The sequence below is a fragment of the Melanostigma gelatinosum genome, assembly GCF_949748355.1.
Source record: "Melanostigma gelatinosum genome assembly, chromosome: 9".
Classification (NCBI taxonomy): Eukaryota; Metazoa; Chordata; class Actinopteri; order Perciformes; family Zoarcidae; genus Melanostigma; species Melanostigma gelatinosum.
In genome coordinates this window covers 20,001,447-20,015,359 of record NC_136642.1, presented here as the reverse complement: position 1 = coordinate 20,015,359, position 13,913 = coordinate 20,001,447, and the positions used below count along the sequence as shown (strand labels likewise).

General features: G+C 42.5%; 1 protein-coding gene across 1 annotated transcript; it reads left to right on the top strand.

The window, feature by feature from the left end:
- The first annotated feature begins 3,646 nt into the window (after window positions 1–3,646).
- Window positions 3,647–12,410, top strand: LOC306781766 (DEP domain-containing protein 1B-like). Its single transcript, XM_079274779.1, has 11 exons — window positions 3,647–3,714; window positions 4,532–4,797; window positions 4,908–5,052; window positions 5,617–5,744; window positions 6,069–6,199; window positions 6,279–6,326; window positions 6,669–6,809; window positions 6,937–7,103; window positions 7,270–7,446; window positions 10,110–10,292; window positions 10,514–12,410. Exons 1-11 carry the CDS (start codon window positions 3,667–3,669, stop codon window positions 10,667–10,669), a joined length of 1,590 nt encoding a protein of 529 aa, XP_079130905.1. The 5' UTR covers window positions 3,647–3,666; the 3' UTR covers window positions 10,670–12,410.
- Window positions 12,411–13,913: the final 1,503 nt, after the last annotated feature.

Genomic DNA, 13,913 nt, shown 5'->3' with positions numbered 1-13,913 from the left:
GACATCAGTCACGGCATTCATTGATGCCTGTAAGTCTCTAACCTTTCTTTTTAGACTTTTTAAATAATTATTAATTTAGATCAATAAAGTAACACAAAATTTGTGTTTGATAGCTCCTCCAGCCTTTGATGCAGTCTGTTCTAAGTCTGGCATCAGCTTCAGCCGGGACCACCGGCCTTATGACTCCCTCTGGGAGATCAGTATCGGCTCAGACCTGCTGACACCAGAGCTGGCAGCCAAACACGGCTACATCATGAGCAACGATAGCCAGAGTCTGTGGCTAATGGTGCCGCTATTCTCTCACGGCTACAAGTACAACGTGAGTTGACTCACTAAGCTCATCTTCTCGTGTCCTTTAGTTGCCTTGAACATGGCGATGACTGACTAAGCTGCATGTGTTTCAGGGAGTTACTTTGAAGGGCTTCTATGGCACCTTCACGATCCTCATGCGGGATCATGAGACATCAGAGGTCGAGAGCTCAACTATCAAGAGTTGTCCGTTCTCTACTAATGAACTCATTCGTAAGGACATCCTGTTACTTACTTTGAGAGCAGGTGGGTGTCTCTGTATAGCTGATAAAATTCTCGAACACCTCTTTCTCTAGTGTGTTCGACTCTAGGGAGGTTGACTGTGGTGGCCGACATGTCTCTGGCCATCCCAAGCGGAGGACTTCCTGCAAGATTCAACCTGGTCGACAAACTCTGTAGCGCCAGAGAGGAGAACGGCACCAGGGCTCTGTTCTCTTTTCCAATCAACACCTGTGGAACCACCATCGAGGTACAGCTGCTACAGATTTAAAACTAATGTTGCTATTGGACCAAACTGATGACAAATCTAAATTTGTATCGTTTGCCTTTTTTTCTGTTTAGCTCAGCATGGGAAATGTGACTTATCAAAATGAGATTTTCTATAGCGGGAGCAGTCGGGTACACTCTGACGCTGTTGAGAGGTATGTGTCGCAATACAGTGTTCAATTGTAAAGAAATGCTGCACAGCACAAGAAGGGGGGTTATTTAATTGTTTTCTCTCTTACAGGGTGATGGTACAGTGCACATATCCTCTGGCTAGTCTTTATCGCCTCTTCACAACGTTTAGGTTTGAGGCTGACACAGCCGGTATCGGCAGCATCATCCACACTGCACGGCCCATATCAGGTACAGTAGTTTGTTCACTTGTCGGGAAATGACAGGTCACTCATTTTGGATTTGGCTCGTTTCTCATCTTTCTGTGCTGTAGATATGCAGAGTCTCACCATCACGCCTACTGCAGCACTTCAAACTGCACCTGCTAGTCCAGCTGTCTCACGCATGCATGATGACCACCCCTCTACTCGCTACATCAAAGTTCCTAGTTTTCAGAAACTTGCCAGTGTGTTGAAGAGAAAGTGAGAACTTTTTAGCATGTAAAACCTCTATTACTGAGCTATGATGTCACTTTGTTAAAAATGTTTAATGTCTTGCCCTCTCTTCACAGGCGCACAAGGATCCAAGCAAAGTAAATCCTGCCCTAATTTGAAGAAAGTGTAATTTTTTTTTTTTAATAAAGCTGTTTTCTTAAATTATTTGTCTGTTAAATACTTATCCAACTTCTACATGCATTTATGCACAGGAAGTTGTCAAACACCAATATGTAAATTGACAAGCTGCAAGAAGTATTAGATTTGGGTGAAAGATTAAAGCTGGATAGTGAGGTAGACCTGTTACTGCACTTTCTTTTTATTTTTAAAGAAACAAAATGTTATGCTTTACCACTCTGTCATAGGGGAAATGAAGCACTACTTATTCACCAAATTATCACATCACTAAAGTAACCAAGCCCTACAGAAATAATTACTCTGGAGTAGTTAAACATGGCGTCACCTTAAGGGTCGGCAACAACAAACTAATAACTTCACGGAAGCATTTTCAATGCAGGAAACGTCCCTTAGTGGAGTTTGTCTACTGGTACTTTTCAACATCTGAATATTACTTCCTCCGTACGTGTAAGCCTAATGAATATTTTGACACTGCACTTGACTCACCAGGGACATGAGGAACAACTCTACTTTTTAGCTTGACATTTAGGAACACTTAATCAGGTTTGATCAGACAATTTAACATTCTTCTTCCAGATGGGTCGGTGTGTACGCTGTCGCTAAGCAGTATGCAGTGCTGTGTGGCTACAGCATCAATCTACTGGAGCGTGTAGAGCTCCAACTTCTTACTTCAGCTGTTCTACTGACAAGGGGCATAGCTACAAAATTATTTTTTATTCCACAGATTCATCAAAACCTGGAGTCTAGATCACTCAATGCAACTCTACCTCAAACGGCACAGAGTCAGCGGTCTTGTAAATTACTTCAGATTTTGGCACGGCTTCCCCTGCAGCCACAAAAGTCTTTACAACTTGTCCCATATGCATAAGTCACAACCAATAACTTGGTTTGATTACATTTCAGTCTCAAACCTTCAACCTGGCAGCTCGAGGACCCTGCAGCTGTATTCTTACAGCTTCCAAATACAAACCGTTGCTCCATTGCCAAAATGTTTAGAATTACAAAACTACCAGAAAAAAATTCCCATTACAGTTAAGACAAGATCCTTGATCCAACTGGATAAATTGAAGGGTTTTCTCATGCCAACAAACAGCATTACTTAAAGACCTGCATAAAGCGGTGCCATTTCCCCCCATTAATAGCAAATATATCAACTTACATTTAAAATGCCTATGGCTTACATTTTAATTAGAGATGTTCCTTGCATACATGGTAGATATAATTACACCATGTCTGAATAAACTAATTCGTTTATTCTTTGCCTATTACCACAAAGTAATTTATTACATAAACCAACCACCTCTTTAAAAGAAGAGTCCATACTGAGAAACAAATTTACATCAAACAGCAGATTACATGGGTTGAATTCTTATGGACACGTTGCGGAATCTTTCTCCAAGCTATTTCAGTTATACTACGGTAGTTCAAATTATTAAGGAGTCAGACATCGCCGTTGGAGTGTTTCTCATGAACTTTTTGAGGCCATTTCAAGGTGGCACGCAGCTCTGTCAGTCAATCTGAGGAGCGAGTGTTAAACCAGTTAAACCTGCCCTATTGCTGCAGAAGAATGGAAGTAAATGGAAGTATGGAAGTAAAATAACTCCTGTTTTTTGCTTGTTAAAGATGAAAGCAGTGACTCTTTCGTCCCTGTAGGCATCGATACACTTAATGGAAATACTTGAGGTTCTCTGGGTGTCAAAGCATGTTTTAAAAGGATTTTTATTGTAAACGTGACTTTCAAATAATGTGTGTTTATATGATCCTTGTGTAAACTTTTTTTTAAACCTATTCTCAAAATTAAAAGTTTTCTATTGTTGGTGTTATTATTGTAGCCTGGTAGCAGAGGCAGTTGAACGTTGATGTGTGTATTGCGGTGTATTGCCTCTCTTCGTCTCCATTCAGAAACGCTGCATTCCTCGTGGTCACGTGACCAGCCCGCTGCCTAATCACGTCGTTCAAATGATGTGACGCACTGACGCACGGGATTCAAAGTTGGCCGCAACGTTCCTGTTGAGATACTCTCGTAGCACAACTTTTTCAGCCGCAGCTAAAGCTTGTGGGAAGCTTATACAAGTTCTATATACATATCTTCATGTTTTCACACGAGTGAAGTGGGGCTTTCGTTGTCGGAATGGACGGTAAAGTCATTGGACCGGGTCCGTACCGTGCGACCAAGCTGGTGAGTCTGTCGGTAACGTTAGCGAGGCGTACACACAAATGTGACGTCGAGAAGCTTAATGTTACATTTTAACGCTACAATGTAACGTTAGCTAAATGAAATGTGTCAAGTTTGTTTGATGTTAGAGTGCGTTCACTGCCTTGATCATTTAAATGACATTCAAACAGTAAGCACGCAAACAAGGATAGCATACTTTTAGAGCTTCCTCAGTCCTATATTTAACGTTAGTTAGGTTAGTTAATTAACGTTAGTTAAGCTAGTTTAACAGTTTATTTACTAAATTCACGCATTTTGTCCTCACGAAAAAAAGGAAGGCTTGCAAAACGGCACTAAAAGTGTGTTAGAAGAGAAGAGTCAACAAAAGCAACTTGTGAGGAGAAATGGTGCTCTGCCCCGAGGTGGGTAAACCATCACAAACACCTTCAACCTTAACCGACATGTTGTGACTCTTACCGAAACCATGCAGCAGTGTCGTTACGCGTCTATTATAACCTCATTCGCAAGGATATACAACAAGGTGTTTACATTCTGAGTAACTGCACATGTAACGTTACCTAACTGTTCAAAGTAACGTGAATGCTATCGTTAGTGTTCATACTGCATCATGTCCTTGGCGTGAGGAGCTTCTTTTCTTCACTTCATGTGAAAGCCTCGCACATACCGAGCTGTTATGTCTATCCAGCTCACTGGCTGTGAGCGAAATCATAATATACTGCATTTTAAAGGCCAATTTGTACAAGACTACTTGACAAACGTTCTGCAGCATTTGTCACTCATGATTGTCTCCCTTTGTCACTTCTGTTTCCTTATTGTGCAGTGGAATGAAACCATTAAACTGTTCCGCGGAGGCATGCCGCTGAGAAGGCACTGGGCACACTTCCGCTGCTTTGATTGCAGTTTCACGGGGTCCGAGGCTGTCGATTACCTGCATGAGCTGCTGAGGCGCAACTACAACTTTGGGCCTGAAGTGACGCGCTACCAGACGCTGCAGCTGCTCAGGAAGTTCCTCAAGGCCCACGTCATTGAAGACGTCAAAGGACGCCACGGGACGGAGGACTTTGAGGACAATGGTCATCTGTACAGGTACTACTTAGTCATCCTGTGCTGTAATTGATACACAACGTTGGCATCGTTGCTGCATCTTCACAGCTTGTTCCTTCGGCTGAGCCCAGTGCCGTTGACTTTCTCTCCAGGTTCCCGACCTCGTCCCCCCTGAAGTCTTTTCCAACGAGGCCTCTGTTGAGGGACAGCAGTGACCTCCCTCGACTCATTCGCTGGGACGACTACGAAGACTTGCCTCAGCGGGAGAACATCGCGCCCCTGAAGTCTGCGGTCATGGTGAGAAAGATAAAAAAAGTGTTTTAGCTCCTCCGCTGCTCGCACAGACTCATGCTGTGCTTTAAGTGTGTCAGCCGATGCCAACTTAATAGAGAGCAAATGGTAAGAGCTTTTACGACTGGGTCATTTACATCATTCTGCACTTAAGGTTACTGAAAAGTTCAAATCAAAGGTCAGTTTAATGTAATGCACGACAAGAGCCAGCAGAACACACTCCTTCACTTTTACTTTTTGTTCGGACTGCTGCTGTAGTGGCTTCTTCGTTGCACTGTGTTGTGTTGGACGGCATTATATCGGAGGGTGTTTCTAATATTTAATCCACCACATTTACATGTATAGATGAACAAAGACCACAAATTATAGTGTAATACATTACCGTAAAAAGTACAGTCTGAACCGTACCATTACCACTGAGTTAAGATCAACAATTGAAAAATACTGTTTTTTACAAAGTTTAACCCTGGTAGGATTTCTGACATAAACATGTATTGTGTATTGTACTGTATGTCTGTATTGGATTGAACATGTTCATTCATGTCTCTGTTCCTTTTTTTTTTTGATCAGACCTCAGATCTGTGGAACAAGCGGCACAGTGTAGCTATTGGGGATGTGCACGAGTGCAAGCTCATACGAAGGAAGGAGATCACTCCAAAGCAAGTGGACCACATCTGGAAATCAATGACCGTTGCACAGTATGTAACTCTTTTACAGAACTGATTAGACACTTTCACTGTTCATGTTGTTTGTGTCTATTGGTAGTCGTTCCAACAGTTGTTTTTTTATGTTCTGTCATGGCACCCATATGCAAAACATGCATATAAAGTATGTACACAGATGTGGAAAAACTGCTTGACTGTCAGCCGTGAGTTGTCGCATCATTAGCTACGGCAGGAAATGTAACATAAAACGTAGTTGTGCTACGACACGTTATTGAAAGACTCGAGGCACCCCAGGGTGACGCAGCACCCAGTTTCGGGAACCACTGCTCCAGATACTTGATGCCCACTCTGTTTTAGTTTACAGGGAGTGCTGGGTCTGCAGTCAATGGACGGAGTTTTGAACCCCACGCATGTCAACGGCAAGCACATTGTTCGCAATGTGTTCAGCGTGAATAAGACGGGCATCGTCGTACTGGAGAACAAAGCCGGTAAGATGCATTTGAGTCACAATTAGACAAACTGCAGCTTCTATATTATGACTCGCCCATCTCTCTCTCTCATCTCCAGAGGACATGCCATATTGGGTGGTGTCAGCAATGAAATGCCTCGCCAATTGTAAGTATACATTATAAGCTCACTTTAAAAATATAAAAAGCAATCACCATCTGCTTTGGAGCCGGGACTGCAGCGGGTCCAAGTACCTGAAGAACAAAAGTAAAATCTCTTCAACGATTGATGAAGCCTCCAGTCCGTTAATGGTCCTTTCTTAAAGACTAGGTGCCATATCTCCCAGATGGTTGATGGTTCACCTCATGTTTAACTGTTCATACATTATGTAAATGCATGTGTGAGTGTGTGCACATACACCATCAAATCTAAAGCACCATATTTGGTGTTTATGTGCCTGTTTTCGGCATAAACGGGGGATAACAGTATGTTTCTTGTCTTCTCTCTCAGGGCCTAATGGCAATGAAAGCAAACAGCCAGTGTACCCGGGTTTTGAGAGGGACGTTCTGAGAACAGTAGCAGATTACTTTCAGAGACTCCGAGAACCACTTCTGACTTTCCATCTGTATGAAGTCTTTGTCAACATTCTCAGTGAGCGCTTCGCCGTGTGCATCAAAGACCGATATTGCTACGCTGCTACAGATAAACAGTCGCCGGTGTTCATTTTGTATGTTTGCCCTCAGGATCAGGACTCTTCTCTCCTCGTATATCTCTGCAGGTCTGCTGCACGATCAGCAAGTAGCCACCGAGGCTCTTCAAGTCTGTTGTCTCCTGCTGCCGCCGCCCAACCGGAGACGCCTCCAGCTTTTGATGCGCCTCATGGCCCGCGTCTGCCAGAATCCCCACCTGCCTCCACTCAATGACACCATTGCTACCCGCACACTGGTACAAATACCATAACAGTCTTTTTCCTACATGTCTTTGAATGTAAGGAAGACTACAAACAATATAATATGAATATGATATGTCTGGAATCCTTGCTCCCGGTCTGAATCTGCCCATGTGGAGCAGAGTGTAGCTGTGATTTGATTTGTAATCCGTCTCTGTCCAGATGGTGCAGATGTTCTCACACTGCGTCCTGGGCTCAGTGGATGAGATGGACTTGGACGAGCTGCTTGCCACTAAACTGGTGATCTTTGTGATGGAGCACCACAACACCATCTTCCAAGTTCCTTCCAAGCTGCGTTGCCAGGTCGAGGAGCACCTGTCCCACCTCAAAAGAGTTCAAGTCAGTGCTCTTTCTCCACTTACAGCTCATTCATGAAACGACAAAGACATATCTTTGGATCATTTGTAGAGATGCACCGTCTGACCTGCCGATTCCAATTTCCTTTCTTTCTAAGAACTATAATTAACATCTTAAACAAACCTTTTTTTCATGAACATTTTAAATGTAATTGTATGTCCATAATAAGACATTGACTATTAAATAGTTTACATTTTTTCAAAAACTCAAGCAAGTTGCAGGAGCTATTGTCGCACAAGCAAATATCACAAAAACTTCCAACTGAAATCCAACTGAAAGATTCTCAGTATGTCCAACTTTATCGAACATGAGCTTTATGTCTTCTTCACTCACGCTGAAGAACATGTGTGTGTGGCTGTGACGTTACTGTCTGTGCTGCTGTACACACTACGTAAAACCATCAGCTGACAACCGACCAATCGGTGCATCTCTACTCATTTGTGAAGACAATGTGCCAGATTGATTCCATCCTCTTGCCAAGCAGTGTGGTACAGTCACTGGTAAGTTTTAATAATTATAAAAGCCACATAAGATCAGGACATTACATCCATCTCCATGATAATGCGAGTGGAAAACACTTGTTGCACTAGCTTGAGGCAATTACCATCTACTGCTAAAACCAAATAGTTGTTAGTTCAGTGTCCCGTCAGGCTAAATAACCGGTTTGCTTTTGCAGTAAACTGAGTTGGAGTGGAGATGGGGTCAGCCGGTCAGCAGCATTTACCTCTGTGTGACAATATTTGAGTCTGAAGTCATGGAGCCAATTACATAAATCTAGTTGAAACATCGATAATATTAAATGGCAGCAGTATTGCTCATCCAGTCGCTACGCTATCACTGCTGCACTGAAACCTGGTGCTCATAGATCTGTTGCTATGGGAAACACCACACAATATCAGAGCTGATGCCTTAGTAGTCCATAAGGGTTTCACTTGTTGTCCCCACTGCTTCAAGGTCAACCTGTTTGGTTTTCCTGCCGTCTTGATTGCTGTCATGTAGTGAGAGGAGAGGGCCCGTCTCCTCTGTGCACAGTTGGTTCATATTGATGTGTATGTGTTTTTCTTTTGGCAGGCACATCAGAAAATGTAGAACACAGACTGTATTAGCGGTCTGTGTTCTACATTATTTGGCCTTCAGGTGATTGATTTCATCTGTTTTTAGGAAACAGTGGATGCATAAGCTTACACATCCCACACTGTGAAGACATTCTAACTCAGCGGTTCCCAAACTTTTTAGGCCGCGCACCCCCTTCTACATCCCGACCGGGTTCGCGCAAACCCCCCCCCCCCCCCTAATAAAAAAAAAAAAAAAAAAAGAAACAACAGAGCCTTTTTAGCCTTCATAGCCGCATAAGAATCGGACCAATGAGAGAACAGTTTGCTCGCGCGTGGCATTTGTTTACAAGATTTAGTCCGCTGTTAAATGTTGCAGTGTGAACACAAACCGAACAAAGGAGCAACTGCAACAAAGCAAACGAACTGAAGGTGTGAAAACGCCCTGAAACACTGCAACAAAGTTTCAATATCTTTCAGTGACACAAGGCGTCACTTTTAAAGAGCAATACGGATGCGAGCACACACGCACAGGCTCAGAGGCAGATTATCACATTTAATTTACAATCAATGAGCGACTAATGTAGCCAGGATGTCTTCGGACAAAGCATCGATGCGGCGACACAGTGTTGTTGGACACCGGGATCATGTCCAACTTTTTTGCTTCTTTCTCCCCAATCATACATTCCACCATCTCTCTGGCAGCTGGCAAGCTCACGTCTTCGGCGATTGTGTGCGGTAGCCCCTTTCTCGCTATTCTGTAACCAGATATGAAGCCCGTAGTGCGTCATTTATAGACCCAACATATGAATGAGACTCCAGTTGTTTTTGGCTGTTTTGTAACTCCTCCAATTTCGATATAAACATTAAGGGGCTTTTGACTTGCACTGGCATGCTTGGTGTTCAGGTGGCGACGTAAATAAGAGCTTCAGACTGTTAGCCAGAACCTCACTGCACACCACGCACTGTGGCTTTGGGGAATCTGCGTTGCCAATCCAAGTGAAGCCCAGACACAGATACTTTTCATCATATTTCCTCTTTTTTCCCAGTCTGATGCTCACTCTCGTTTCCTCTTTTTTCACCTTGACTCCGCGATGGGCCGATGTGCTCCCGATTTGTCTGTGCTATCCCTTCCTCCTTTCGGTCTGCGCCGTCTCATCTTCCTCTGACTCTGGCTCGATTTCTTCTCCCGGTCTCTCCCCAACGCACCTCTCCGTTCCCCTCGCCTCCGATTCCTCTCTCTCTCTCTGTCCCTCTCCTCTTTTACGACTGATAGCTTCAGATGTCCCACCTGACAGTTTTTAAATTAAAATTACATTTTTTTTTAATATTTAATATTATTACACCATCAGACCGCCATTACACTTTTCCTCTCGCGCACCCCCTAGAGGCAGCTCGCGCACCCCCAGGGGTGCGCGCACCCCACTTTGGGAATCCCTGTTCTAACTGAATGCTGTAAAAGAGATTTTAAAATGTTAACAAATACATTCCATATGTACTTTAAAAAGCAGGGGAGCAAATATTCACAATGTCCTAGTTTGTGTCACACCAGTGTATTACTAATTCTGTACATTCCTTTGTGTCTTCCATCAGATCAAATACGCAGGTTCAGATACAGACTTCAGTGTCTCTCCAGCTTTTTGTAAACAGATCCGCCGGGTGGAGGCTGAGGGGCACAAGGTGATAGGAACCCAGACCCCTCTGCAGGCGCTGCTGGAAGGCCTGATCGCAGACAAAGAACTCCCGCCCAAGGACAAGAGGAAAAGGCTTAAGCAGGTGTGGCTTTACTATTTTCAAATGTTTAAACTAGAAATCTCATTAAGTGTAGCTCCTGGAGGAGGGGCCTCTTTCAAGTCCTGATGGTCAAAATCAGACTGCTCTGATCCTGTCAAATTTACTTTTCAGCCATTTGTGTTTAAGACTTGCATTTTCGTATGTTTAGGTGAGTATGTCTTTGGTGTGCAGTGTACTGTACAGTAATATCCTCCCCTTATCAGTTCCAGAGGTCGTACCCAGAAGTCTACCACAGTCGGTTTCCCACTGAGGAAAGCAAAGCGGCCGTAGTGCCTGAGAAAGCCCCACGACTCAAACCTCACCTCATCTTCTTCAACCTCAAGCAGCCCTTCCAGAGGAGCTGGAGCTTTAGGGCGTGATCCGCCACCGCTGACACATCTATACTTCAGGCTGCACTCACAAGTCAACATCAGTGTCATGAGGCAAAGAACAGTGTGGCCGGTATGGTGCCCTGATCACAAAAAAACACTGTTAAACTAAGCAAATAACTTTAAAGGCCAGTTCACACAAATGCACACAATAATAACACTAACAATAATAATAATTCATATTATAATAGGTCATTCCCACTGACACCCAGTGCAAAATACATGTGGATGGCTGAACTGACCCTTTGAACTAATACATTTTACTGGGTTGATAGAAAACTTGACGGTACACTAACACTATGAGAGGTGCTGATGTTTCTTTAAATTAACTCTAATCGTTGTTCTGGTACATTCTTCTACTAAGAGACTGTCCGTTAGATCTAGTGAGGGACGCCAGTGACTGACACGGTTGGTTCAAATGCAATGATAGGTCGTTAGTAGGGGTGTAACGGTTCACAAAATTCACGGTTGGGTTCGGTACGATACAGTGGAGCCACGGTTCGGTACGTTTCGGTACAGTAGAAAACTATAAATGCCAGAGAAATGTACTTGATTTTAAAATATATTTATTCATTACAACTAACATCATGAAGTTATTCTTTGACTTTGAACAATGATGGAACTATACCTGAGTGACCCATCTTCTGGGGTGTCTTCTTAGCAACACATAAGCATAAAAAACAAAAACTGTTCCTTATTGTTATGTAGTATTGTTACTTACATCTTGCTTACATCTTGTATTGTTACTTACATCTTGCAAAAAGAGATTTTTAATCTCAATGGGACTACCTGGTTAAATAAAAAAAAAAATTTAAATTTTTTTTTAAACGTATTCGGTTCGTCATGCGTACCGAACCGTGAGCCTCGTACCGAACGGTTCAATACGAATACGCGTACCGTTACACCCCTAGTCGTTAGGTGTTAACATTAACATGTTCACATGTGAAAAGTTAATCATCAAGTGCATCATACTCTGAAAACATTTCCATCGGTATTTAGTTTTGCACTATTAAAAAAATATTCTGATGCATTTGTCGGTATGAATTAGTCTTCAAACAGATGCTGTAATTTCATGCGATTTTTGTAATTACTTTTTGATCAAATGGTCACTGTTATGTTGTATCTAGGCAACTAAATGTGTTTATCGTTATGCACTTAAACAGTTGCATGATGTCAATGAACAGATCAAGTGTTTGCGACGTGTTGCGTAACTGAGAGGCTCTAGTTGAGCTTCAGCTGATGAGGGAAAATCTTCAAGACGTGGTTGAATATTGTAGATCATGTCTGCTGTAAAACGTGCACTACTACATTTTAAATATTAATCTGCTGAATCTGAATCTCAGAACAGGGAAGAAAGAGGCAAAAGCAAACATTTCACTTGCTACGAAACGTCCTGACTCTTAAGCCTCCTTCCACCTTACTTAACGGGTCCTGCTGCATGTGCACTCTCATAACAACTCATTTCATGTTTACTTGTTATTATTCTGTATATAATAACTTGTCTTGACTGACACATATTTCAGTGTCAAATACTCATCTTTTACTGTTTTCAATGTATTCTGTCCTGTTCTGTAACCTGCTGTTCCGTCATGTCAATCAGGTTGTTTTTCACTTAATCTGAGACTTAATTTTTTTTAATAATAAGTGATAATGCTCAAAGTTTTTTTATGAATGCTCTTGAACAAATGTAATAATGCTGGAATAACTGTTACACTTGAATTGGTGCTCTGCGCTGGAAAAAACCAGGATAAAAGTGAATTCATGTTGAGGCTGATTTTCCTATAAACTTTTAATTGGCCAACATAACTGTTTTCTTCTCTGTCTCCAGGGTTGTAGGTAGTTTTATATGATGGATGATTTGATATTTTACACACAGGAATCTTGTTTTGATGCAACCGATACATGAAAATAAGCAAACTGCTTCCCCTAGCCGACTCCAGCACTGCATCATCACCTGCTGTAGAGCAGTAATAACACTTCAGAAACACGACGGGCACAGTTTATTGTTGCTGATGGAAGTCTGTGGTTCAGGCCCAGTCTGGAGAACACATCTGTAACATTTTAAACTGGGAAAAAAATCAATTATCATCCCATCATGGTATCATGTAGTCCTTTATCCTGAATCAAGAATAGGAGTTTGAATGGTTTGACGGTACATGTAGCAGACTCACTAATTGATTCACCAACACAGCAGCAGAATAGTAGAGCAGGGCACAAAATATTGGTTTTATACAAACTTTTCCATTTTTTCTCTTTCCCTGCTGTCATATGAAAATCTTTTACCTGATGGTAATCATACGGTGTGACAGAGGGGGGGGGGGGGGGGGCATTATTTTGTGTTATGGCAAGTCATCAGCTGACACCTGAATTCTTTCACAAGTAAACAACCCACACAGTAAACACTCAGGCTCGATTGTGGAGGTGGAAAGAAACCCGGATGTGCGATGATTCACAGTGCTGAAGCTGCTGTGTATACAATATTCATGCGGTCATGGCATCTTCCTAGTTGTGCTACAAATTTGTGTGTTTAGAAAAGTGAGACGGTGATCGAGAAAATTGGCGAAGCCTATATTGTTGACTCTGTCCACAAGCACACATTCTTGTTTTCTGATACTGGGAGGCGTCAAAGTTGGAAAATGTATGTGTCAGAAAGTGTCAACAGTCTGTGTAAACAGGAAGCGTTTCAGCTGGTGGAACAGGTCGTTTCTATTTTAATCGTTACAGCTTGTCATTTAAAGGATTCAAGTCTACTCATGCACGCAATCAATACAGTGATTTTCAGGACCATGACTACATGTTCCAAATTACAAGGCAAGCCATCCATTAGTTATTGAGGTGTGTGAGGCCTTAATTTGCATCCTCCAGAGCGAATCTGTAATTTTAGCAATCATGCTGCCGATAACATTTGCAGCATTTAGGTGTGAGCACACCTAAAAGTTAACCCGTCAATATCCTCAATCACTGTGTGTGAAAATAAAATAACTCTAATGGATGGTGTCGTGGAGAGGTCTGTGGTCACTGTTTCAGGTATTATCAGGGCATTCATTTAACAGTCCTGCCTTATTCCATTCAGGGTAACTGGGAGGAGCTGTTGCCTCAGAAGTGGAGTGAAGGAGAGGAAATTAACTTCATCATCTTCATCATCCTTTCAGGACCATTTCTTTATTATAACTAGGCGCTCGCTGCACACACACTTTCTGGTATTGAGTGTTAGTGAGTAAGCCCATGCTGTTTC